Source organism: Corella eumyota, chromosome 3 (assembly GCF_963082875.1).
Source record: "Corella eumyota chromosome 3, kaCorEumy4.1, whole genome shotgun sequence".
Classification (NCBI taxonomy): domain Eukaryota; kingdom Metazoa; phylum Chordata; class Ascidiacea; order Phlebobranchia; family Corellidae; genus Corella; species Corella eumyota.
Genome location: NC_137492.1, coordinates 6280479 through 6306866, shown reverse-complemented (window position 1 = coordinate 6306866; position 26388 = coordinate 6280479). Strand labels below are relative to the sequence as shown.

The following is a 26388-nucleotide window of genomic DNA, read 5'->3' as shown; positions in this document are numbered from 1 at the left end:
AATAAATTAAATTTTGTCTAAGTTGTTTTCGCTTCTAGTCACGTAGACAAATCTATGTTTTTTTTCTATTAACAACGCTTTTATTCTCCTAACGCCAATGAAATATTTAAAGGCCTTGTTTATTTCTTTTTGATATAATTTTTTCTGTCATCAAGTTGTTAAGGAATTATATATGCTAATGTTTGTTATGTAAACTTTTTTGGGTTTTTAATTTTGATCTTTTTAAGAAAAAAAATTAATAAAATACTAATACTAAATGTATTTAAATTTAGGTTCAATAAATGTAAGCAGAAGTCGCGAATTTGGTATCTTGCCGTTAGGTCAAACGAAGGTTATTTATGTTGCAACCGATCCAACCGGTAACTCAAGAACTTGTGTGCTCACCATTAATGTACAACGTAAGACTTCATATTATTTTAAGTATTGGCAGTATACTATGTTTTAAATATATTTTAATTTATAACTTACTTAAACTAATGGGGTGCTCACTTTACGTCTGCTTTTTAATCAACTTGGCCAGCTACTATTTAATTTTACATAGTAACAGAGTATACAGAGATATAACTTTGTAGTAGTTTGTCTGGACATACAATATACATAAAACTTCATAGTATATAAGTTACGTTAATTTGACTTCTTGTTATTAATTCACTTTATTCCTTTATTTTTGTTAGAGTGACATTGATTTCTTTTTATTATAAAAAAAAATTATTTGCTTGCAGACAACAACTGCCCGCCTTTAATTGAGCCCAAATATGGTCACAAATCGTGCCGCCTCAGAACAGTGCGGGCTACAAACGCACAAGTGGTTGATTGTGAATTGTTGTGTGACAGTAAAAGGTGAGTATACTGTGTCTTTGCAGTAACAAAGTGTCACCATAACAAATTAGGGCTGTGATATTAAAGGTTACTATCACAGCGGAGCATTATTTTTTACCAAAATATTTTTTAAACAAGAATTTTGTAAATTTAACCAGCAGCGTAGTGTATTGGTCAGAACACTTTTTACACTACATGAGGTCCTGGGTTTGATCTCCAGTGATCTTATGCTGTGTCACTCTTGATAAGGGCGCTATAAAGGTACAAACGCTGAGCCAGCACCTAATCAGCAGCTCAATTATCGGCCATTTTTTTTTTGTATATATCTTTATCCTCGATGTGGGAAAGTCGAATGCGCGACTTAAACATAGAGTAACATCAGTTACTCCGACCCAGTCTCGAGTTGCCTGTGGCAGTTTGGGATATTATAGATTATATTTACCCGATAATTATGCTGCTGATTAAGTGCTGAGCAGGAGTTCATACCGTTTATTACGCCTTACTCAAGGGCGCTACAGCATGAGGTTAGTGGGAATTGAACCCACAACCTCATGTGTGGTGTAGCAAGTGTTCTTACCACTACACCACGCTGCCGGTCATTATAATCTATAACATCTTAAACTGTCGAAGGCAACTCGAAACTGGATCGGAGTAACTGTTGTTACTCTATGTTTAAGTCGCACATTCGACCTTCCCACATCAGGGATAAAGATATATACAAAAATTAAATAAGGTTGTGAACATGGAAAGCTAAGAATGTGCTAAAATATGGCGTATATGAAAAATTCAAAACATTTTTAAAAACTCAAAACTTTACATGTTAAAACATTTATTTGCAAAGTGGTTGTAAATAACAGCACCACTTTTATTAAAATGTATTATTACGTCACACAGGTACGGAATGGCCATGCAAGAGTATGGGAACCCATACCACACTTGTGTAGAAGATGGCCATTGGGAACCCCCTCAAACGATACCCAAAGACTGTTCACGTATAGAATTAAATTTTTGTATTGGAAATTTTCTTATTAATAGAAAAGAACTTGTTTTTAATTCATTTTGCATATATTTTTTAGACAGACAACAATGTTGATTTGTTTAAATTTGATACACATATTTTGGTAGCCCATGTCAAAATAGAATTTTTTTTAATTTTAGATCAAAGATATTCGAGCGAAATATTAAAGGGATTTCGTGTAAGCTACAGCATGGCTACACAACATAACTGCAACGATACACGATTTCTTGAATCTGTGAAACAAGTTTTTATATCGAAGCTAACACCAAGGGTAGCAACCAACACTTTATATTTCTTGCTCTATCAGATAATAACTTAATTTAATTATTTTAAAATAAAGTTATTTTGTTATATCTACATTGTTTTTTACGTAAATATTTACCTAAAAATTAGGCCAGTTTAGGTCAACAAATATTGGTAAAAATTTTTCTAAATTAAAAGTAAAAAATAAAAATTGAGATAAAAAAAGGTTTAGTATTCAACAATTTACTAGCGTTTATGTCTATTCAAGTGTTACCATAACTGGTTAAGCGTGGTTCCAACTATTTAGCCGCACCAATGCAATGCTTCAGTATTTGCCCTTGAGATCGGCATTTATGTACGGTTTATAAACGTCACTAAAGCCCTTTTTTCTCAATCAAACATTTTATATATTTAAATTACTTTTAACACCTGATAAGTTCGCGATTATTGGCTTCAAATCGAAATAAAGATGGAGCTATTAAATGCGCTCCGGCTATATTTTCTTTCCGCTTTAAGGATTGTTCGCTAACTAATGGCCTGCGTTTAGATACCAGTGTGGTGCAGAACAGCCACAACTGGAATTCGTTGCACTCTTGTTTCCGTTGACGTCACATGTGTGTCCGAGCTTCTTCCAACTGATCCTCCCCCTACCACGGAAGATCCTTACGGTTATGGAGACGAGGATCCTTATGGTTATAAAGATTATCCGACGGATTACTTTGAAGAGGAGGAAGGTAAAAATTGATAATATAAAAATATAAAAAATTATAAAAAAAAATTGCTAAACAAAATTTTCGTAAACAATTATTTCTTTAAAGGAGTTTTTTTTACTTAAAATATTATGTTATCTTAGATATATATACTTTAAAGATTTTCATTCATTTTTATCTAAATAAAACTATAAAAAAACTTTTTATTTTATTTTTACAGAAAAACGAAAAAAGCGTGATCTTACAAGAACAAAATTTCGCAAATTATTGTAAGCTAAAAATTTAAAATTCCTGAAATTGTATTGAAGAACTTAAAATATTAACTTCTTTTTTTTAAGTTGGATTTATAAAACTTTTAAATTTGGATTTTTTTCTAAACAAAACGTTTAGAACCAACCATCGAGTTCGCAGAGATAATGATCCTGGTCACTTCCGGGAACCAACTCCCGGTTCAGATTACCCAGAGGACCGAAGCGCTCCAAGTGATTTTTCTTTTATGGCTTCACTCGATATTCCGGACGACATGATTGAAAGATTATTAGCGCAGGATGGACCAATGAAACATTATTTGGAAGTGACCATTAACATAAGAGGTCGGACGTTTATTGATATATTAAATGGTGTTTAACGTTAATTTCAAAATTAAATCTAAATATTTTACAAATAAGTTTGTTGTAATGTCATAAATTAGTTCCGTTTTGGGGTATTTATAAATTAGTGTATTATAATTATTGTAGTGGTAAGAACTCTTGCTACACCACATGAGGTCGTTGGTTTAATACCCACTGCTCTCATGCTGTAGCGTTCTTGAGTAAGTCGCTTTAAACGATATGAACTCCTGCTGAGCCAGCACTTAATCAGACGCTTAAATATCGGGCAGTTATAATCTATATAATATTCCAAACTGCCACAGGCAACTTGAGACTGGGTCGGAGTAACTTATGTTACTCTATGTTTAGCTCGCGCATTCGACCTTTCCACATTGAGGATAAAGATATATACAAAAAAACTAGATGTTTTTTTAATTTTATTGAAGAACAAGTAATTTAAAAATAAAAAAAGATTTCAATACCTAGAAAGTTACATTAAAATTTTATTTAGGCGAAATAACCTTAAACGACTCTGATACAACTGAGAGTCGACATAAGCATGGACAAATGAGTGAATATTTCGGGCAGCTAGATCTTGCTCGAGAATTTACTGGCCAACTCCAATCGTAAGAATATTTATTTTCAGTTGCTTTACGTTTACATTGTAATTTAAACGATATTTATTATTGTTGTGTGTCTTGAAATATATTTGAATAACCCAAATTAATTTTTACAAATTCAAGCTTTATTATTTTTAGAGTAACAATTCGTCACTTGGACACATCAGCTGTAGAGTATATTACATATGACCAGGACTCCTACACAGCGTCGGCTGAAACTTTGTTATGTCCTATTGGTTCTGTGCTAAGAAGTCAAGCGTCGTGTGGTGAATAAAATATTTGGATTACTTGTACTTAACGGTTCCTGGAAAATCTTAGGACCGTAAAGTACGAGAGAGTACTGGCAAGGGCCGCTAAATACAAAAGAGAAACAGCTAGAAAGACCAGTATAGAACGAGAGAAAATTAGGTAGGATCGTAAAGTACAAGAGAGAATTACTTAGGACCACAGAGTACGAGAATTTTTCTGAGAACCGTAAAGTATAAGTGATCCAAATACCTACATTTACGAACTGAGTTAACGAACATACGTTATATAAAATTTTATGAAATTATGACATTAAAAAACTAACATCAAAGGTTTAATGTTAGCTTATAGGTATTTTAACTTCTTAGTTGTTTCAATTCACATTAACTTGTTTTGTAGTAAACTGTCCAATTGGAACATATTACAACATCGGAACAGCAGATTGCGCAAGTTGTTCAGTTGGGTCTTATCAAGATAGAGAAGCGCAGTTGACTTGCCATGTCTGTCCACGACATATGTCCACCTCGGCTATTAATTCTATATCGTTGGAAGCATGTAAAGGTCAAGCCTTTTACAATATAACCTATTTTTAAACTAAGCTATATTTTTGTTGATTTTAATAACATTTTTCGTATATATATTTATCTTCGATGTGGAAAGCTAGAATGCGCGACCTAAACTTAGATTAACAACAGTTACACCAACCTAGTCCCGAGTTGCCTGTGGCAGTTTGGGATATTGTAGATAATAATTTTCCGATAATTAAGCTGCTGATTAAGTGCTGGCTTACCAGAAGTTTATACGGTTTATAGTGCCTAACTCAAGGGCGCTACAGCATGAGATCATTGGGGTTCGAACCAAGGACATCGCGTAGTGTAGGTAGTGTTTTGACCACTACACCACGCTGCCGGTATTATCATAACATCAATGTAATATCAACTTAATTTTTAAAACTAACTTTAAGGATTATTTTAGATTTGTGCAAACCAGGAACATATTCATCTAACGGGTTAGAGACATGCATGTCGTGTAGAGTTCATAGTTACAACAGTAGATTTGGAGCAACAGAGTGCGAACCTTGTCCAGCTGGAACCGGAACTAATATTCAGGGAGCATCTAGTGTAGACCAATGTGGAGGTAAATCAGAAATCATTTTTCCTTTATATTTAGTTTTTGATTTACCGCTATTCTACCGCCTATAGCGAACCACTTGTTGCTAATAAAAGGTTATTAATAGCAGCTTAAAGAAATATACGTTTGTGGTAAAAAGTAAGCTAAAACACAAATTTTGTGCGAAGTGCTTTGCTTAGGTCAGCAGTGAACCTTATTCTAAATCTCTTTTTTTAAATTAAAAACAGAGCTTTGCAAGCCCGGATTTGTATCAAGATCGGGAAATACCCCATGTGTTCCGTGTCCAGCAAACACGTTTCAATTTAACTCTGGTTTACAGTCTTGTTTTAATTGCCCAACCGGATTAAAAACTACTGGAAAAAACTCGACAACAATAAAAGATTGCAAAGGTAAAAATAATTGATTAATGTATGAGTGGTTTTGAAAATTTATAAAAAATTTAAAAACCTAGTTTTCAGATTTTTATTTAGTTATTTAACAAAAGTGCTACTTATAGGACATTGAAGAAATATTTTAATTTAAAAGGTAAAAAATGAAAGTTTCACATAATATAAAAAGCAGAGAAATCGTTAAAAATCAGAAAAAATAGATTGCGAAAATCGAAAAGGGCGAGCTTTTAAAATCCTCATACGAGACGCAATGTCTTATGTTCATTAGATTTTTAACATGTAAATGGCAAGTAAAATAAATAAAACTTAATATTTAAAAAATATAAAAAACACATATTCTAAAAAACAACGCGGCAAAACAAGACTAATGGTTTTATTCTGATATATGAATAATGCTTCGGTAGCAGCGAAATCACATATTTCCCGAATCAATAATTTCGATATCTGTCGAAACGTCGTCATTTGAAGATTCCACCGCATCAAAGTAACACCTTCGTTTATGGTTATTAGAAATTTGTTTTTTAGTAAGCTTGTCGTTACCTGCTTCTTCTTGACCGAACTTTTCGGGAAAAAGTTCAGAGTAGAAACGGTCAAGAGCTTGATATGTTTTATTTTCCTCCATGAATATTTTAAGAAAGTCCTGTTCTTCATTTTTCAAGTTTAAAAATGGGGATTCATCTTTACTCAAGTTTGTATTTTCAAAATCGGATAAACGCAACGCCGTGTTCGATTCTGAGTTAGTGTTGATGGCTGTTTTATTAGACCCCGATGACAATGTACGATTACATGTACTTTGTTCACTGGCACGTTGTGGAATATCGTCCAGTAATGAATCCTCTGAATCAGAAAGGGACAGATCTAATACCGACAACCTGTGTCTTCCGTAAAGATCAGACATTGATCCCCTTCCTCTTTGTAAACCGCGTAAGTAATCGTTAGAAGTTGAAAAGTTTATATCGTTGGAACCCTTAAAATATCTTCTAGTTTCTCGCCTATCTAGGATATCATACAAAGACCTGTAAGGCATTGATCGTCGGTTAAGTTCGGCTGACCGTCGCCAGTTGTCGACACACGAAGTTCTACTCCTACGATAAATCACTTCATCACGTGCTCTTGAATCTATTTCGCTTTGCAAGTACTTAAAATAATTGAGTCTTTCGTAAGCAATGTCGCCATCTTGTGACGCAAAGTTATTTTCGTTTCTTTCAAAGTCAAGTGAGTCATCGCTAGTTTCATCGCTAATGTTGCACACGTTTTCCGAACTTTCAACGGAAACAAACATTGAATCAGAACTATCTTTTTTGGAACACCTTTCTTTCTTGTTTGAATTTTCTTTGCTATTTGTCGACTTTACGTGGGCTTTGTAATCTACTTCTCTTGTTTTGTAAGAATACACCTGGTTTGCACCTTGTCCATCTGGATTTGTATTTTCTTCAGTAGAAATCTTAGAATGACCAGGGGAACCTCCAGGCGTTTCGTATTGCGACTTTGATAATTTTAATTCTTCGGTTTTTAACAATTTCGTTGTTGATGGTACTGTGAATTCAAATGATGTTTCAGATAGATTGGAGGAATCTTCCTGACTTGAGTTGGACGATGTTGAAACGGGAGGTGGGGATGGAAACTCAAATGTAATGTCTTGTGAAGGTAACAATGTTTTTTTGTCTCTTAATTCATTAACATTGGTTGGAATTCGTGCTGATTCGTATCTTCTTATTCCTTTTCGGTAAAATTCGGCTTGGCGATTATCATATCTAACGGATTCGCTTATTCTGGATCTCCTAGGTGCTGATCCCATAATGCATTGTCCATAAATTCCATTGGTTCTCATTATCGCCTGATTTACAGATTTCTTTGGTTTGGTTTTGATTCGCTTTAATTTTTCTCTTGGTGTTTTAAACAAACAAGCTACGGAACTTGTTGTTTCGTGTTCTTCGATTGTCCCCCTGTGTGACGTCATAGTAGCAACTTGTGGGTTTCCTGCTACGCGCACAACTGCCTGGCCTTTGTCCACAAAGCTTACCGAATTTTTGTTTTGTCCGTTAGAGAACGAGGCCAAATTGTTATTGTTTTGTACCCAGCTAGGCCCCTGGTTTCTAGGTGGCACACCAGGTGGTCGATCATTCTCTCGGACCTCGTTACTGACATCACCGATTCCAAAAGATCCACCACATGTCCATCTAATGTCACCACTTTCTGAAATAATAGCTGGCCGATATGTCCGATTGGCGAGGTTTGTTGGTTGCCGTGGCAACGGTCTTCTTGCCAGCGGGTTCTCATAAAGAAGTGGATAATTGCTAACAGATCTGTAAAAATATAAAATTCCAGTATTTACAGCAGAATTTAAAATATAACTGGAACAAATTTTTTTTACAATTTTTTAACCACAACTTGATGCATTCCAACCTGTTGGAATCTGAAGCTGAATGTGAATGTCGATTTCTTCTCTTTTTTCTTGGGCAACACCTGTGGAACGTTCTTACATAATTTATTTTTGAAAATACTTTATTTAAATGCATAGGTTTAAAAAGACTTTACCGCAATCTTAAATTTAACATTTTCTTTTAAATCAAACCACAAAACCAAAAATTTTCTTTTAGAATTAGTATTAACTTTTATAGAAAATGCTTATAAGGTCAAACTTGCTTGACTTACCAACATATTGCAGCTGTAGTTTTGACCTGAGTGTTAAGAGCTAAGGCTCCACAAATAGCCACCAGAAATACAACCATAAACATGGCACCGACCGGAATCCAAAGGATGACGTCATTTTGGTTGGTTGAAGATCGGTTTAAATTTTTTTCGGAGTCTGAAAAAATAAAATTAAAGTGAGGTTAACTTACGAGTTTAAATTACATTAAAAAAAACTATTAAACATTTACACAACATTATTCATTTTGCAAAACAATTACCTGGATTTCCTTCTTGACCTGATTCTTTTTTATATTTTCTACACAAAAAAAATTTTTAGTCAATTTTTTTACATAAAAAACGTATTAAAAAAAAAATTGAAGTAGATAAAAAAAAAAGTTTTTTTTTTATTTGTTCTTACATAGTACAGTTACGCAAAAATTTTAAAACAAGATATTATATGAAAAACTTTATTATTATTCAAACCCTAAAAAGATACCTGTTATTGAATAACTTTGTTCGTACGACGCCATCTTGCTGTGACGTCACGACCGGAAATTTTTGAACGATTAGGCTCCGAGTTGTCGGGTTGGCAGAAATTGTTAAGTAGGCAAGCCCAGGTAGGGTCGAGGTAAGGTTAAGTGTTGCATGGGATTGGGTATTTGCGACTTTAATTCCTGTCTATGATTTAATCGAGGTTTATTTTTAATTAAATTTTGTCAACAACGCGAGACAGTGTCCTGTTTTTTACAACCTATTTGCGAAAACAACAAATTAAAAAATTAAGATTGATGTAAAACAACCTAAAAATCAATTTTTACTATTTTTTACCTTTGGGGTGACGTAAACAATATTTGGCATAGTCGGTTGCTCCTCTTTAATTGGCTCGCTTAAGTCATCCATGGTCAGATCTTCCAAAGAAACTTTGCGCAGATTTTCCGGTTCCCAGCAATATAATGGCTCAGTAGTGGGTTCCAGTCGGCCCTTAGCTTCACGCAGACGAGTAATCGTCCATTTTAGGAAGCAATCGCATCTTAATAAAGAGTCGTGGTTAAACCAAATCCAGACGGATTAAAATGCAAGTACCTGGGAACTAATATTTTAAAGGCAAATTTTGGTACTGTGTGGTAATATTGGTGGTAGTGGTTTTGCATTTAAAATTATTTTTTAAACTGTGTTAAAATTAGTAAATGTAATTTTTTTTAAATTTTAACAGGTTTTGTGATTAACACAGTTTTGTTTTTTTGTGATACTAATCTTATGTTTAATTGAATTATATTAATTTGTTTTGTTAATTTTGACATAACTTTTTTTTAAATGTAATTTTTGTGGGTTGGTTTGATGTATAATGTTTACCTCCATTTATTATATTCAAGATATACATCATGCAAGTAAGGCAATGATGAAAATGAAAAATAATTGACTGTTGATAGTAAATTTTTTCTTAAATCCAGTTTTTCCAGCGATTTGAGTTTATAAAACGTTCCGGTGCTGATTGTATCAATTGCAGGAATCATTGTTTTTCCAAACAGCTGGAAAATTTTTAAAGTTTATAATTATAAAAACCAATATACAGATTACATAAATCGTGTAAAACATTAACAATATATATATAAGGAGACTTTTTACATTTAAAATTAAACACACAAATTGTATTAACACTTGATTATAATTACTTCAGAGCACAGTTTGGCTGGATAAGGAAACTGTGAATCGATTGCTTTGATCTTGTTGTTACTTAAATAAAGTTGTTTTAAGTTTGTTAAACCTTTCAGAGATGATGGTGTTATTTGCTGCAATCTTAAAATAAATAAAAAAACAATTTTATTAATCTTTGATTTAACAATCATAACAAGCTTACTGTTTAGTTTTTGCCGTTTAATGCCAACTTGTTTAATATAGAGGTGTAAAATTTTCGATGTTGTTTTAAACATATTATAAAACTAAATCTTTATTTGTAAAATTAAGTTAAAAAAAAACGAAGTACAAAATTGTTGTTGCAACTCTCTGTAACATACATTGGGTTATTCTAACTTACTTGTTATAACTTAAATCAAGGTATGTCAGAGATTTAAGTTTTCCAAAAACATTATTTGGAAGATAAGTAAGCTTGTTGAAATCAAGCCGTAAAAAAACAAGCTTAGTAAGTTGTCTAAACGCAACGTAAGGAACATTTAAAATTTCATTATGAGAAAGTTCCAGTTCTCTTAACGATAGAAGATTGTCAAATGCATGAGGCGAAAATCCTTTAAAGAAATATTATTATATTTTTTAGATTAGATTATAACATTATCAAAAAACATTTTTTTATTGTTTAGTTAGGTATTTAAATTTTTAAAAGTAAGTCCTCATAAAGCTTACCAAAGTTATTAAATATACAAAATAAATAAATAAAATAATTAATTTAAAAAAAAAATTTAAAAAAATATTAGCAAAGTGGTATTTTTCCTAATTTTTTCATTTTTTGAATACAAAAACGTACTAAAGATTTTATTTCCAGATAAATTTAGGAATGTCAGATTTTTAAGAAAGGAGAATGCATCCCTTGTTATTGATTTTAATCGATTATTGCCTAGATCCAAAAATCGTAGAGAGATTAAGCCTTCAAATGTATTGGGCAGAAGGCTTATTATTTTATTATTTTGTAAAAGTAAAGTATGTAGGCGCTTTTGATTTCTAAAAACACTTCTATAAATCTACAAAAAAACATGTAATTAATAACATTTGTTTATCACAGAACTTATAGTAAACATATCTATCTGTGTTGTAGAAAAATGCTTGTTTATTGATATGCAAACGGGATAAAAGTTAAATATATAAATTTAAGTCTAAGTTTTTTAACTTTAACATATTATTTATACCGATTAACATAAAACAATGACTTACTGTTGAGATAGAGTTGTTTTCAATAAATAGATGAGTTGTATAAGACGGTAATTTTATTGGAAATTTTTGTAGTTGTCGATTTGAACAGTGTACAGTTTCTCCAGTACAAGTACAATTTTGAGAGCAGTTTATATCGTAGGTAGCACACGTCGTCAAAATAAACCCAATCAATAACAAAATAATTTTGAAAAACATAGCAGAGAGACTTTGATAATATTATATTTTTAAAAGTATAAATTTCCACCTGTATTGTTTTTAGATAGATTTTTACTTATAAATTTCCCTTTACTCAAAAGCCTAATAAAACAGATATTAAAATTTAATGTTTTAAAATAATGAAAATTATCTTTTAAAAAAATCTTAAATGACTCTTTCTAATATTCACAGATAAGGTGTAAATCAATTTCTCTAAAATATATTCTTTCTAAAAAGTCATCTTTCAACTTTTTTTCTTTACAAACTCTTTGCGCGTTTGTGGGTCTTGATGAAATTGTTTAACAAAACGCAAAAAAACAAACTCGATGACTTCCGCTCTGAAGTTTGTAGCAATCTTTCCTAGTTGACATTTTTCTGCGCTTAATCGGTTAAAAGGGAAATAATTGACTTGGATTACAATGCGAGATGATGTGTGTGTCAAATAATTGCCACAACAAAAATAGGCGTAACTAGTTAATCAATGTTACCCAAAAATAAATGACACTTCTTAATTTATTGTTAACAAAAAAAATTATTAAAAATAGTTTACTTGTTTTAATTAATTCGAGTAGAAACTTAAAACTGGTGAAACAGTGCAAACTTTTTTATTATCATATTACATTATTATTACAGGTTCCTTTACAACATTAGGTCTTGCTAGAGATCAAATAACAGACAGTGACACTTCGCAACTTTCAAGTCTTTCATACAGTGAATGTTTTAAAGGTCGATAATTTTTTAAATATTTGTAATTTTTGTTCATAATGTCTTTTGTCGTGTATTTATTGGCAAGATACGAAACAACTTAGTTGATATTTATAGGGTAGTCAGATAGTATACTTAAGCAGATTAGGTTTAACATTGTAGTTTATAGCCTGTTACAAAATTTATTTTATAGATCCGTGTTTACACAATTCAAACTGCTCAACGGACGGAGCAAGCTATCATTGCACATGCACTCCAGGATACACTGGTAAATAACATAACAACGTAAAATATTTTGGCAAATTAAATGAAAAGTTTGGCATAATCAATTTAATAACAGGTATCAACTGTGGAATCGACATAGATGAATGTGCAAACGGGCCTTGCATGAATGGAGGAAGTTGTATTGATAACATCAATCATTACAAGTACGCCTACGTAATTCTTACAAATTAACATTCTTGAAGCACACACAAAGTGGAAACTGCACAAACGGTTTTTCATGTCTTTATTTTTATAATTTGTTTTATTTTAGATGCATTTGTCTTCCTGGTTTTACTGGTTTAAGGTGTGAAACCGATATAAACGAATGTGAACCAGTACCTTGTCGTAACAACGCTACTTGTACTGATCTTCTTGCGAAATTTCATTGCGACTGCATTCAAGGCTATGCAGGTATATTGGTCAATTACTACATAAATTGATTTGAACATCTAAAATTTTTTACCAAAATAATAAATAAATAAAACTTAGCAGTTAAAAACCGCAAAATCAAGTTAATTGCATAAGGCAATGCTTAAGCCCACTTCCAAAATGGTGCTAAATATTTAAAAACTATAATTTATTAGATGCAAACCAATGTTAAAATTATTATTAATTGAATAACAAAAAATAATGCTTTTTACCCAGGAAACTTGTGTGAAGTTGACATTAACGAATGTGATCCAAATCTTTGTCAGAATTTTGGAACTTGCCATGATCTTATAGGCAAATTTGAGTGCACATGCGCTCCTGGTTTCACCGGAATACATTGTGGTGTAAATATTAACGATTGTGCCTCGAATCCGTGCAGTAACGGTGGTACATGTGAAGATGGAATAGATTCGTTCACGTAAGTCAAACTATTTTTTGGCAATCTATAAATAAAACAGTGAATAATATTTATATCAAAAAACTGCAAATTCATCGAGGTATAAAATAAAGATTGCGGTTAAGTTGGCATAACTTTTCCAGTGTTGTAGATTTTGTAATTGTAGCAATTTAAAAAAATAATATTACATTTTTGTTATGATATAGAATATTGAAACCTAACAACAAAACTCGTTATGTTTTTACTTTTTTATTTTCACAAAAGACCACTAAGATTCCTTGTTACGGGAATTCCCCTAATTTATTTGTAAATAGTTAGAACTTGTTTTTTTCGCACGTGTTCATGTTATATTTTACCAAATTAATTATATTTTATATTGCATTTTGCGAGATTAAAAAAGAACTAATAAATTTGCAATCAAGAATGCTGGTAAGTTGGGCTGGGTTAAAAGGCAAAAAATTCACTAATAAATATCTAATTTTTATGATAACTCTGTAGAATGGTTTTATAGGTTTGCTAGCTGGTTAGTACAGTTGGTATATTTTCTGATCCAATTAAATTATTTTTTAACATTACATTTCTATGATTTATAAAAAAAACATTAAAAATGAGTAACATTGTTTTATGTGCTTAGGTGTCATTGTGCAACTGGGTTTGCAGGAACCACTTGTTCGAAAAATATTGATGATTGTGCACAACAACCATGTAGCAATGGAGCAACTTGTCAAGATTTGGTTGCTGATTTTCATTGTGTTTGCCCACCTACTTTCAATGGAAAAAATTGCGAAACAAGTATAAATTTAGGATTAAAATAAAACCTTTTAATTTTTTTTTTGTATATATATATCTTTATCCTTGATGTTGGAAAGTCGAATGCGCGACTTAAACATAGAGTAACAGTAGTTACTCCGACTCAGTTTCGAATTGCCTGTGGCAGTTTGGAATATTATAGATTATAATTGCCCGGTAATTATGCTGCTGATTAAGTGCTGGCTCAGCAGAGTTAATACCGTTTATAGCACCTCACTCAAGGGCGCTACAGCATGAGATCAGTGGAGATTTAACCCGCATCCTCATGTGTGGTGTAGCAAGTGTTCTTACCACTACACCATGCTGCTAGTTTCTAAATTTATTATGATTTATTAAAAAAGTAATGTAAACTACGAAACCAAAACATTAGTAGAAATCAGATTCAGAACTTTGAGTTCATAACCCTACTTTTTATAGTTTTTTTGCATAGTATTTTAACAGTTTTCAAAATATTTAAAACATTTATTAAGTAAGGCTTATTTATGTTTTTTGATTATTTATATTTTTTAATTATGTTATTGGTAACACCAATCAGATTTTATTTTTGTTTTTAAATAATTCAGAGTTATATCCTGATTTTGACTTATCCTTTTCTCGGCCCAACACATATCAGCATGTACATTTAATGGAAGGCATAGGAAACATGACTGAAACAACTGTTGCTTTCTTCATGCAATCTAACAATAATGAAACAGAAGGGACTCCATTTTCTTATGCAATCGGAAATGGAAGATTGGCTGATATTTTTACTCTCACCAACTTAGAAGCTTTAACTTTGTAAGAATTTTTTTCCAATTTGTGTACATTTCTAAAGTCTTGTTTTTTCCTGTTATGTAGATTTGCAAAAAAAGGTGGTAAAAACTGCCTATATTGACATTGTGCGGGTGAAATCATATGGGAATTAGGTAGTACCTAAATGTCAACTGATATTTATGCTTAAAGTTGGAATTTTTTTATTGGCATTTTAAATTGACCAACATTAATTTACAATTAACACAAAGTAAAAGGTTATTGTAATTTTAAATTCCGGTAAATTTTTAGATTTCTATCAAGAAATTTTTTTCCTATAACTATAATACATTTAAAACCCATTTTAATTTCAAATGAATGTTCAGTTAATTTGTTGTTGTTATAAATGTACTTTGTGGCCACTTACTTTTTTTAATTAAGTTGAATTGGAATCTATGTATAATGAAGCTTATTTAGTTTAGAGTTAATACCGTTTTATTACAATCAAAATGCCTACCATAAAGTGCGGGTTCTGACTTGGTAATAATAATAATTATTTAAAAATATTTTATTCAGATATGTTAATGGTGAGGCAGTGGTTACTGATGCACGGAAACTTAACGATGGACAGTGGTATCACCTAGTAGTCACTTGGAGTAGTGAGGGTGGAGAATGGAAGATCTATGTGAATCGAGTACTAGAGGCTAGTGGATCTGGATTAGAGGCGGGATCGAGAATTCAAGGAGGTGGGATCATGGTGATTGGTCAGGAGCAGGATTGTTTGGGAGGTTGTTTTTCTTCTTCCCAAGAATTTATCGGTAAGATTTTAACTTTGGTGGTGTTTTTGGTTTATTAAATTTTTGAGTATATTAAAAAAAGGATTAAAAAGAATTTTCGGGCATTTTCTTTATTACACAACATTTAAATGTAAACAGTGAATAACTAAAATTCCTGTTTAGGCAAAATTACACAATTCAATTGGTACAACTATGCCATGACTCCTTCTCAAGTATCGGAATTGTTTCTTAACTGTGTTGGCATTCAGGGCAATGTGAAAGCATGGCCAGACACTTTAAGTGGTATCAAAGGTGATGTTGTCATACTTCGTCCTCAAACCTTTTGTCAAGCTTGCTTTGAATTAATTGAAAACAATAATCTTCAGATTCGAAAACAGGTTTGTGAGTTTTTTTTTATTGAATTTTTGATATTATGGTTAGCAGCGTTCTGTAGTGGTTACAAAACTTATAACACATGGCTGCACTACATAAGGTCTTTGGCTCGATTCTCACCTTTTTAATGCTGTAGAGCTCTGAAGTCCTTTTTCATCAAGGATAAAAAATACTATCTTACTGTATTTTAGAATAATTACACAAATTGGCTATCTTGTGAGAATGGATTTAACTTGAGGGTAAGGGTAGGATCGAACAGTAGACATATACGGGGAAGTGCATTACTCAAATGTGGAAACATGGGATTATGGAGATATAGGGGAATAGATCGCAAAAATCCATCTCAGTTGTTTTTCTGCCAAAGAAGAGAATGCCCACCATTTCAACAAGTATAAATAATTAAATATGGTTGACATTATTTAGATTTTTTTTAATGATACTGTGTAGACTTAATGCAAATTATTTCTAAACAATTTTGTTTTTTATTTACTGGTTAGATATATTGTTTTAACTGTTATGTTGATTAAAAATATATTTCTATCTTAAGATGCTACAACATTTTCTGTTTCTAACTAGTAGTTATTGTTAATTTAATTTAGTTACTGATTTTTAGATAGCTTATGGACAAGCAATTGGAAATGGTCATATGTTCAATGATACTGTTTCATATGTATGTAATGTTGGGTATAATAGAATTGGATCAGGTTCGATTAGATGTTTAGCAGATGAGGTAATTTAAATATTTATAGTAGAATTATTTTATATAACAAAACAATTTATCATTTTTTTGTCTAAAAGGGAATGTTAAGACAAAGAGTAATTAAAAACAAGTTTTTTAAAAAAATTTAATTTTTTTTATTCCTAAATTAAAATTCACCATATTAAATATAAATCCAATACTTAACATTTTTAAGACATGGTCCTCTGCTGCTCCCTTGTGTCATGACATTGATGAATGCGCTAATAATCCTTGCCATTCTAGGGCAGTCTGTAAGAACAATGATGGAAGTTATACATGTAAATGTGTGTTCGGTTTTGCAGGTGATAAATTTTTTCTATTAGTTTTAAATTAGGCATAATTTTGGATAATTTTAAGAAATTTATGTTAGTTAAAACATAAGGTAGCTTAGTCATTATACTCTTGCATTTATTATAAAAAACAAAAATTTATCTTTTTTATCCAAGAAAAAAATAAGTATTTGATTTTGACACTTATTGAATTGGTGGCAACCATTTGTTGTATAGTATATTAAAGGAGTATTTTTATGATACCTGTTTTAAAAATATAGAGTCAAAATGATTTCAGAAAAATTCACTTATTAAATAGAATTTATATAAGAAAAAAATCAGATAGATACTTTTACATAAGAAACGAAAAATTAATTTAAAATAAAAAATGTTATCTTAGGAAATGGAGTGGAATGTACGGAAATTAATTGTGGATCTCCTGGCGTGCTACAACATGGCGAAATAACGGGAATGAATTTTAAACTTAATGGTGTTGTTCATTTTTCCTGTATCACTGGTTATGTGTTGGAAGGACCCAACCAAAGAACATGTTTGAGTACCAGTAAGTAGTTATTATTTTTCACAATTTAATTTTGAAAAGCTGCAAAATTAAAATGAGACGCGTTAATATCTTATTTTAACAACAAATTTCCTGGTAAACTAATACTATACTAAATGTAAAAGGTTTAGTGTACACTGTTATGTATTTGTATAATTATTTTTATTTTTTTAATTTCCTTAAACATTGTCCTCAGTGATAAGAATACTTAACATAACTATGTGATTGTTAAAAATTTTTGCCATTTTTGTGAAGTTTTTAAGTAAGGATTTATTCCACATACCCCCTTGATTAAGTTCAATAAAAGTATTCAAACAAAGATATTTAAACTGATTTTAAATAAATAAATATTAAAATCAAATAAAACGATTTTTAATAATTAAAAACAACTTTAGGCGAGTGGTCAGACACAGGACCTCACTGTAACATTATAGAGTGTGATGATCCTGAACAAATAGACAATGGCGTAGCTAAGTATTCGTCCAAAACTTATCAAAGTGAAATGAAATATTCTTGCAATGTTGGTCATGAAATGAGAGGAGACTCATCCAGGAGTAGGTTTTCGTTTTATCATTTTTAATGGATAAAACTACTTATAATAATTTAATTGTTGAACTGTTTTAGATGCCCACAAAACATGCAAGAAAAAGGGTTTAGAAAACTGAAAACTTTTTTTGGAGTTTTTTTTTTGAAACTTTATTTTTATTAATTTTTTTCCGAATTCTAAAAAAATATTTTTTCGTGTTTAGTGTGTCGTGAAGACCGAACTTGGTCTGGGGAACCTCCTTTCTGCATACCAATCAAGTGTGCCGATCCTCCCAATGTTTTAAACTCGATCGTTGTCAGGACCAGAGTGCGGCAATATCAATATTTGGACAAAATCAAATACATGTGCGAAGCTGGCTACAGGTAAAATTTTCCAGCATGAATTTAAAGTAATTTTTGTTCACCCGAAATGTTAAACATTTAGTATTGATATGTAATTTATTAATACATAAACAAGTGTGTTCAATCAACATAACAATATATGTCGGTATAAATAATGAAAATTAATAACAGGTTGGTAGGAGATGCAGCAATGCAGTGTAGTGAACACGGAAACTGGAGTGGGATTGCACCAGAGTGTACACCAATGTCTTGTGGTCGACCCATGGATATTAATAATGGAAAATTTACTGGTATGTTAGTTAACTGTATATTTAAAATAAAAAGTTTTAAAAGAGAACTAAAATACAGAAATATCCTCCAAGGTCAACTTTATGACATAAATATGATAACATTTGTTATTCCAAGCCAGCCTTGAGTTGATTTTCACAGTTTTTGGTTGTCATTGTTTAAAATGCAGCTATATTGCATAAAAACTTACATGCAAATTGTTCTTTGACTCAGCAGGAGTTTATGCTATTTATAGTGTCTTACTTAGAGTAGCTAAACTATGAAAGAATTTGGGTTTAAACTCGGGGCTTTATGTAGTAAACCCAAGTGTTTTTACTAAAAAACATCTTTTTTTTGGTTAAGCTAAGTTAAAGTTTTTGTTAATTTGCTAGTTGTCATAAACTTTCAAACCTTCACCTTGCTTTTATTTTTTGAAACTTTTTCAGGAAAAAGTTTTGTTTATCGCAACACGGTCACTTATTCTTGCAATGCTGGATACGATTTGGTTGGCGATAGTGTTATAGCTTGTCTCGAAACTGGTTTATGGAGTGAAAATAAACCATTTTGTGATCCAGTTTCTTGCAGAAAACCTTCAATTGTTGAGCATTCAACTTCTAGTTGTAAATCAAAAAATATTATTAATTTATAGATTTTTTAAAATGTTATGTCTTTTTAATCTTTTTATAAATTATTATTGAAGTATTTGATATATGTTAACATATAAGAATAAACGTTTTAAAACATTGTTAATTTTGCAAAAATTAAATTTAAAGAGCAAAAAAATAGTTAAAAAAGCACAAAAGATTTGCAATATTTTTTTGTTTAGTGCTGTAAAACACACAATTACTTCTTGGTAAAACAATATTTTAGGCCTATTTATTTATTTATTTTTTTTTGTTTAGCAACTGGAGAACGTTATAAAGACACAGTTACATATACTTGTAACAGTGGATATTATTTAATCGGAAATTCAGAGTTGGAATGTTTAGCTCGTGGTGTTTGGGGAAATATAGATTCAGGTCGATATTTTAAGGTTTTTTAATCTTAAATCCTAAACCTTTTGTCTCCTTCTTTGTTTTGAAGTTACGTTTTAGGATTTTATTTTTAAATTTTTTTATGTATACATATTGTTAATTTTAACCAACTTTAATATTTAAAAATGCTTCTAAAAAAATAAAATTAGTTTTTGTTAAAAAAAACACATTTAAACATTAAAAGGTTTTTATTTAATAGTTAAAAATAATCTTTAATTACTAATTTTTAAATAATATTTAAAGCTAATAAATTTTACTACAGTTAATGATGTCTCTATTATATGCTTACCAAAACCTTGTGGAAGGCCCGATGACATAAGTCATGCAATTTATCAATTAATTGGTGAAGAAGATTTTGTGTATGGAAGTAGCATCAGGTATTTTTTTTTTAAATACTGTTGCTAATAAAATATTGTACCGTTGGAAAGATAAGTTTATTCGTATTAAAAAATTTACTTTTTCATTAATTGAACCTATCTAATATGTTACTTCTTGTCTTTAAATAATCTTAAAACTTTTTTACAAATTTTTTAACAAAAAATAAAGTTTTTATTATAATATTCTTATTTAACATAAATGCAGAAAATTTTTGCTTGTGTACCACAATCATTTTTTTATGGTAAAGGTCAGCGTAAATACTTATATATATATTTGCTGCAAGCTTCACTACTAACATTACACTATTTCCTAAATTATTTTAATATCCAAGGTTCACATGTGGAAATGGTTACCTACCTAAAGGTGATAATCTTCTAGTTTGTCAAACCAATCAAACTTGGAACACAACCGAAGACTTTTTTTCTTGTGATCCAGTGCCTTGTCCACTTTCACCTTTAAAAAATGGAAAAATTGATGGTGTAGATACAGAGGTATTTTTGTTGGTTATTTATTTTCATTTGGCTGTTGCATTTTAAATATTTTGACATATTCTAAATTTGCTTCTATATTTTGATTTAAACATTACTACAAACATTATTATATGTTTCTGATCTCTTAAAAGCAATTGAAGCATATTCACTTGAATAATTAACTTTAAAAATACTGCAATAGGAATAAATTTCACTATTTAAAGATCCTGTAAATGTTTTTTTTGTATATATACATTTATCTTCGATGTGGGAAGGTTGAATGCGCAACCTAAACATAGAGTAACATCAGTTACTCCGACCTAGTTTCGAGTTGTCTGTGGCAGTTTAGGATATTATAGATTATAATTGTCTGGTTATTATGCTGCTGATTAAGTACTGGCTCAGCAGGAGTTCATATTGTTTACAGCGCCTTACTCAAGGGCACTGCAGCATGAGAGCAGTGGGGATAACCCCACAACCTCATGTTAATGTAGCAAATGTTGTTACGGCTACACCACGATGCCGGTCTCCACAATGTTAATGCACTCATGTACCAATATTTAGATAACTAAATATTAAAATTTTGTTTTTATTTTAGGGTGATAAATTACAGTACACTTACATGGATTCAATATTATTTACGTGCAATGAGGGGTTTGTTAACACAGGAGCTAATTATTCAACTTGTCTTGCAAGTGGTTTATGGTCAGAACCAACTCCTATTTGTGATCCAGTGCAGTGTTCTACACCACCGCTAGTTGCTAATGCTTCTACAGAGTAAAAACTCTTAAAAAAATTTGTATTTGTAGTTTATCTTTAGATTTAAAATGTTATGCATTTTTTAAATTATAATTTTTTGACAATTTTATCTTGTTTTTGTACCTAAAAACTAACTTAACATTTTCAATATTACTGATTTTAATATCTAGCTTGGAATCTGGACCTCATAAGCCTGGTCTACACTACCAGAGTAAATTACATTACTCTTGTGATACTGGCTTCAAGCTATCAAATTCAAGTCATCACACAATAATGTGTAATAGTGATGCATCTTGGACAGGTATATTCGTTTATCTCTTATTTAAAATTAATAATTTTTTTAATTGTGTTTAAATTAAGAAATTTTATAATTACTTTTTTATATCGTTTTTTTGTAAATACAAGGTCGTGGGTTTAATCCCCACTGATCTTATGCTGTAGTGCCCTTGAGTAAGGCGCTATAAACGGTATGAACTTCTGCTGAGCTAGCACTTAAACAGCAGCATAATTATCGGGCAATTATAATGTATAATATACCAAACTGCCACAGGCAACTCTAGACTGGGTCAGAGTAACTGATGTTACTCTATGTTTAAGTTGCGCATTCGACTTTTCCACATTGAGGATAAAAATATATACAAAAAAAAATTAAACAAAATGTTGATAGAAAAATTGTTTATAGCATATCTAAGTCAAATTTTTAATTTTTTGTATTTAAATATTATTTGTGAAATAAACTCTGGTTTAAAGTTTTCTATGGTTTAAAAAGCTCTGGTTTAAATAAATTTAAAATAAATTTTATCATTATTGACACTTTTTGGTTGGATTTATCTAAAATCAACAATCAATTTATTTTTGTGCTTAGCGGGATTAGCTAGCTCTTTCAGCAGTACTACTAATAAAGTATTTTTATTGTTGTTTTAGGAGAAACGCCAGTGTGTGAGCGAGTTTATTGCGGTATCCTTCCAAATATAACACATGCAAGTATAGTCGGTGGTGGGGATAAAGCCATGTTGTTTGGTGATGTTGTGATAATGAGTTGTGACGAAGGATTTCAAACCAATGATTCTTTGGATGTGACAGTAAATCAATTTTTTAAATAAATATAAAAAATGAATTCTGCGGTTTAAAACACTTAGTCCATTTTTGATAACATTTATAATTTTTTAAATTAGATTTGCTATTTTTATTTTCTTGTAAAGTTTATTGTAAAGATTGTTAAGGTATAGTCTTATGAACAAAAAAAAAATTTAAGTTTTTAAAATTCCTGGTTTTAAAATAATTTTGAACCAGAATTTATGCGATTTATTTTCAGTGCACATCTAATGCAACATTTTCCTTTTTTCCAAAATGTCTACCCATACCTTGTGGCCCGCCCTCTAGTGTACAATACTCATCTTCAACCTATGACCATCCTTACATGGAACACAGTTTCTTAAGTACAGTCACTTACAATTGCGAACAGGATTTTGAAATGCACGGTCAAAATGTGATCACATGTTTGCGTTCTGGTAAATGGAGTCATGATTTGCCGATATGTGTTCCAATTAGGTGCAATAAACCAGGTAGTATATATATATATATTTTTTTTTGTATATATCTTTATCCTCAATGTGGGAAATTCGAATGCGCGACTTAAACTTAGATTAACATCAGTTACTCCGACCCAGTCTCGAGTTGCCTGTGGCAGTTTGGGATATTTTAGATTATAATTACCCGATAATTATGCTGCTGATTAAGTGTTGCCTTAGAAGGAGTTCATACCGTTTATAGCGCCTTACTCAAGGGCACTACAGCATGAAAGCAGTGGGAATTAAACTCACGGCCTCATGTGTGGTGTAGCGAGTGTTCTTACCACTACACCACGCTGCCGCTAAATGAATTTTTTGGTTTAATTCTTAATGCTTCTGTTTTAAAATAATATGGCTATGACAATAATGCCTAAATACACAATTCATTTATTGATAAAGGACAATAAATTTAAAATAAAAATAAAATAAATAAACACTTGATGGAATGCGAATATATAAAATTTATTACAAATGGTATATGGATTTTAGTATAACAACCATTTTATATAATGCTTTAAATAAAGTTTATATGATTTTTCATTACCTAAAAACCAAATAATATGCTAACTTCAAAATTCAGTAGGCCTATTTTAACAAAACTGAGACTAGCTTATATTAAATTTAGGTAAACTCAAAAATGGTTTTACAACAATTTCAACGTTAAGAGATGTTCAGCATTCAAATTTATACGACGATAATCATTTTGCCCCCAGATCTGCTGCTATATCAGTGTGCAATAATGGATACATGGTAAAAATTATATTAAATATTAAAATAGGTTTAAACAATTATAAATGAACTAGTAAAATATAAACAATTTAAAATATAAACAGTTCAGTTTGAAACAGTTTAGCGAATAAAAATGTTGCAATACAATATAAACATTTATAATGAGATTTTATGCTTATTGTTTGGAAAGAATCATGATTTTTTTTGTTTATATCTTTATCCTTGATGTGGGAAGGTCAACTTCACAACCCAATTGTTTAGAAACAACCTGTATTCCAACCCAGTCTCGAGTTTCCTTTGGCAGTTTGGGATATTTTAGATAATAATTGCCTGATAATTAAACTGCTGTTTAGGTGCTGGCTCAGCAGAAGTTTATACCGTTTATAGCGACTTACTCAGGGCGCTACAGCATGAAAGCATTAGAAATCAAACCCAGAACCTTATGTAGTGTAGAAGGTGTTTTGAACACCACACCATGCTGTCGGTTTTATATTACATAATGTAAAAATATAATATAAAAATGTTGTTTTAAAGATGCTGTTTTTAGTTTTTTTTTAAATATCCTTAATATTGTCCTGCTCAAAAATTGGACTTTTAAATTTACCTTAAATTGTAATCTTTTTTTTGTAAACTAGCTCAAGAAAGTAGCGCCATCACTAACTAGATCTTCTAACTTGCAAAAATTAAATATGAATACAGCTAATCTTCATTTGGGTAATGCATATATTTAAAACTTTTTATTAGAGCATGCATTTAATTTATGAAGAATTTTGTTACGTTTTTAGCTTTAAAAAAACAGGCATGCAAAATTAGACATAAAAACTTAAATACTTAAATTTATTATTTAGATTTGTTAACTGATGAGCAAAAGGCAAAGCTAAACAAAGCAATGTTGAAGTACAGTTCATCTACAACAGACAAAAATCTAAAGTCACAACTCAAGTCTACTAATCTACATAATGCACCGTCATTAGCTTATCAAACATGTTCACAAGCTGGTAGCTGGGTAAGGTCAGCTCCTGAGTGTAACAAGATGAAATGTCACATTCCTCCAGATGTGGATCATGGAAGAATAATTGAAAGTAAGTGTAATAACATTTTGAAAATAAATTTGATAATCACGGGGATTTGAAAATTTTTAAATAGAAGAAGAAATTTCCACCAAATAACTTTTTTTTAAACCACCTAAACAGTACACTTTTATTTTTAAACAATTTTTTGTTTTGTTTATATCTAACTTTATTCTCGATGTGAGGAGGTTGAATGCGCGACCTAAACATAGAGTAACATTAATTACTCTGAAACAGTCTCGAGTTGTCTTTAGCAGTTGCACAGTAATTATGCTGTTGATTAAGTGTTAGCTCAACAGGAGTTCATACCGTTTATAGCGCCTTACTCAAGGGTGCAACAGCATGAGAGCACTGGGGATTAAACCCACGACCTCATGGTGGTGTAGCAAGTGTTCTTACCACAACACCACGCTGCCGGTCATATAAATTATCTACAATTAAAATTATAACTTATATCTCCTTTTTTTAGATCTTTTATTCTAAAACTGATTGCCTTACAGTCTAAGTATTTTTTTCTAATCAAATTTACTTTTAATTTTTTTTTAGGTACAAGTGACCAATATACGTTTGCATCAACTATTACTTACCGATGTGATATCGGACATTACTTTGTCCAAAACAGCATAAACCAAACTTCAGGCCGACAGACCAATGGTACAATCACTTGTGTTTGGAACGAGTTGGTGTCAGATGTACGTTGGTCGTCTGATCCGATGTGTTTGCCTGTCAAATGTCCAACACCTACTGACAATAATAAAGATCATAAGGGTGTTACAAAGAATGATGACACTAGTGATCAATATGTTTATGGGGACACAGTGGTCTACATATGTGATCAAGGGTATACTTTTAGATATCAAAACGCTTATTTTACAGCTTAATTTTAAATTTTCTCTAAATTTCTTGTACTTGTTGTTATAAATTTAGAGAAATTTATTATACAAAGGCTACAGAAGCCACTCTAACTTGGTTTTAAGTTTTATGTAGTAAAACTATTAAATGTACTTCTATTTTAAAATAAAAAAACATAAACGCGCAAAATAAGAAATTAAGCACAGTATTAAAAAAATAAATTTTTTTGCGGTAATTAAAGTGCGAACTCCCCACTGTTTTAAAAAAATCTTCGGGTTGAAGTGTCTTGGCCAAGGTGTCCAGGAGCCGAAGTGTCTGGTTACCAAAAAAAGAACTTTATTTATAAAAATATAATGTTTTATTTTGTTAGGTATGAAACAAGTGATGTTACATCTATACAGTGTGGTTCTAATTGGGAGTGGGAACATGACCCTCCTATTTGCAACAAGATCAATTGCCCCAGTTTACCCCAGTTAATAAATGGAGTAACTGTGGGTGAAAATGTGGAGTTTGGTTCCAATGTCACATTCAGGTTAGTAAATACGTTAATTTTTATTTAAAAAGTATTTATAAAAAAATTTTTTAAAAAAGTGAGATTTGTTTATTTAATGTAACTAGGGATATTTATTTTTTTCTTTAGTAAAATTATTAAAATTAGTCAATTAACTAAAAAAATTTATTTACAAAAACCGGCAACGTGGTGTAATGGTAAGAACACTTGCTTCACCACATGAAGTGGTGGGTTAAATCCTCTAATGCCCTCCTGTGAGCCAATACTTAATCAGCAGCTCAATTATCGGACAATTATTTAGCTAATATCCC

General features: G+C 31.0%; 2 protein-coding genes across 2 annotated transcripts in view; one reads left to right on the top strand and one right to left on the bottom strand.

Annotated features, from left to right (window-relative positions):
- Positions 1-5715: 5715 nt before the first annotated feature.
- On the bottom strand, positions 5716-11575 carry LOC145744902 (uncharacterized). Its single transcript, XM_082562869.1, has 11 exons — positions 11284-11575; positions 10880-11093; positions 10436-10643; positions 10074-10197; positions 9754-9929; positions 9229-9430; positions 8897-9078; positions 8679-8716; positions 8422-8575; positions 8173-8232; positions 5716-8072 (listed from the first exon to the last, which is right to left on the bottom strand). Exons 1-11 carry the CDS (start codon positions 11476-11478, stop codon positions 6179-6181), a joined length of 3447 nt encoding a protein of 1148 aa, XP_082418995.1. The 5' UTR covers positions 11479-11575; the 3' UTR covers positions 5716-6178.
- A 3151-nt stretch (positions 11576-14726) lies between these two features.
- Positions 14727-26388, top strand: part of LOC145745883 (uncharacterized) — a 61230-nt gene continuing 49568 nt past the window's right edge. The window contains exons 1-23 of the mRNA XM_082564063.1: positions 14727-14860; positions 15389-15630; positions 15772-15986; positions 16173-16370; positions 16595-16711; positions 16896-17022; positions 17390-17551; positions 17944-18102; positions 18298-18457; positions 18608-18726; positions 19150-19323; positions 19606-19722; positions 20000-20114; positions 20447-20606; positions 21184-21362; positions 21515-21645; positions 22269-22426; positions 22660-22909; positions 23541-23665; positions 24280-24358; positions 24493-24726; positions 25261-25555; positions 25937-26098. Of these exons, the coding sequence (XP_082420189.1) occupies positions 14727-14860; positions 15389-15630; positions 15772-15986; positions 16173-16370; positions 16595-16711; positions 16896-17022; positions 17390-17551; positions 17944-18102; positions 18298-18457; positions 18608-18726; positions 19150-19323; positions 19606-19722; positions 20000-20114; positions 20447-20606; positions 21184-21362; positions 21515-21645; positions 22269-22426; positions 22660-22909; positions 23541-23665; positions 24280-24358; positions 24493-24726; positions 25261-25555; positions 25937-26098 (3812 nt within the window). The remainder of the gene's footprint in view (positions 14861-15388; positions 15631-15771; positions 15987-16172; positions 16371-16594; positions 16712-16895; positions 17023-17389; positions 17552-17943; positions 18103-18297; positions 18458-18607; positions 18727-19149; positions 19324-19605; positions 19723-19999; positions 20115-20446; positions 20607-21183; positions 21363-21514; positions 21646-22268; positions 22427-22659; positions 22910-23540; positions 23666-24279; positions 24359-24492; positions 24727-25260; positions 25556-25936; positions 26099-26388) is intronic.

Excerpts from the sequence above, each read along its gene's own strand:
- LOC145744902 (XM_082562869.1), bottom strand. The coding sequence starts at position 11,478 with ATGTTTTTCAAAATTATTTTGTTATTGATTGGGTTTATTTTGACGACG. Across the intron at positions 8,576-8,678 it reads AGGTCAAGAAGGAAATCCAG|ACTCCGAAAAAAATTTAAAC; the intron begins GTAATTGTTTTG and ends TTATTTTTTCAG. Across the intron at positions 8,073-8,172 it reads TCAGCTTCAGATTCCAACAG|ATCTGTTAGCAATTATCCAC; the intron begins GTTGGAATGCAT and ends ATATTTTTACAG.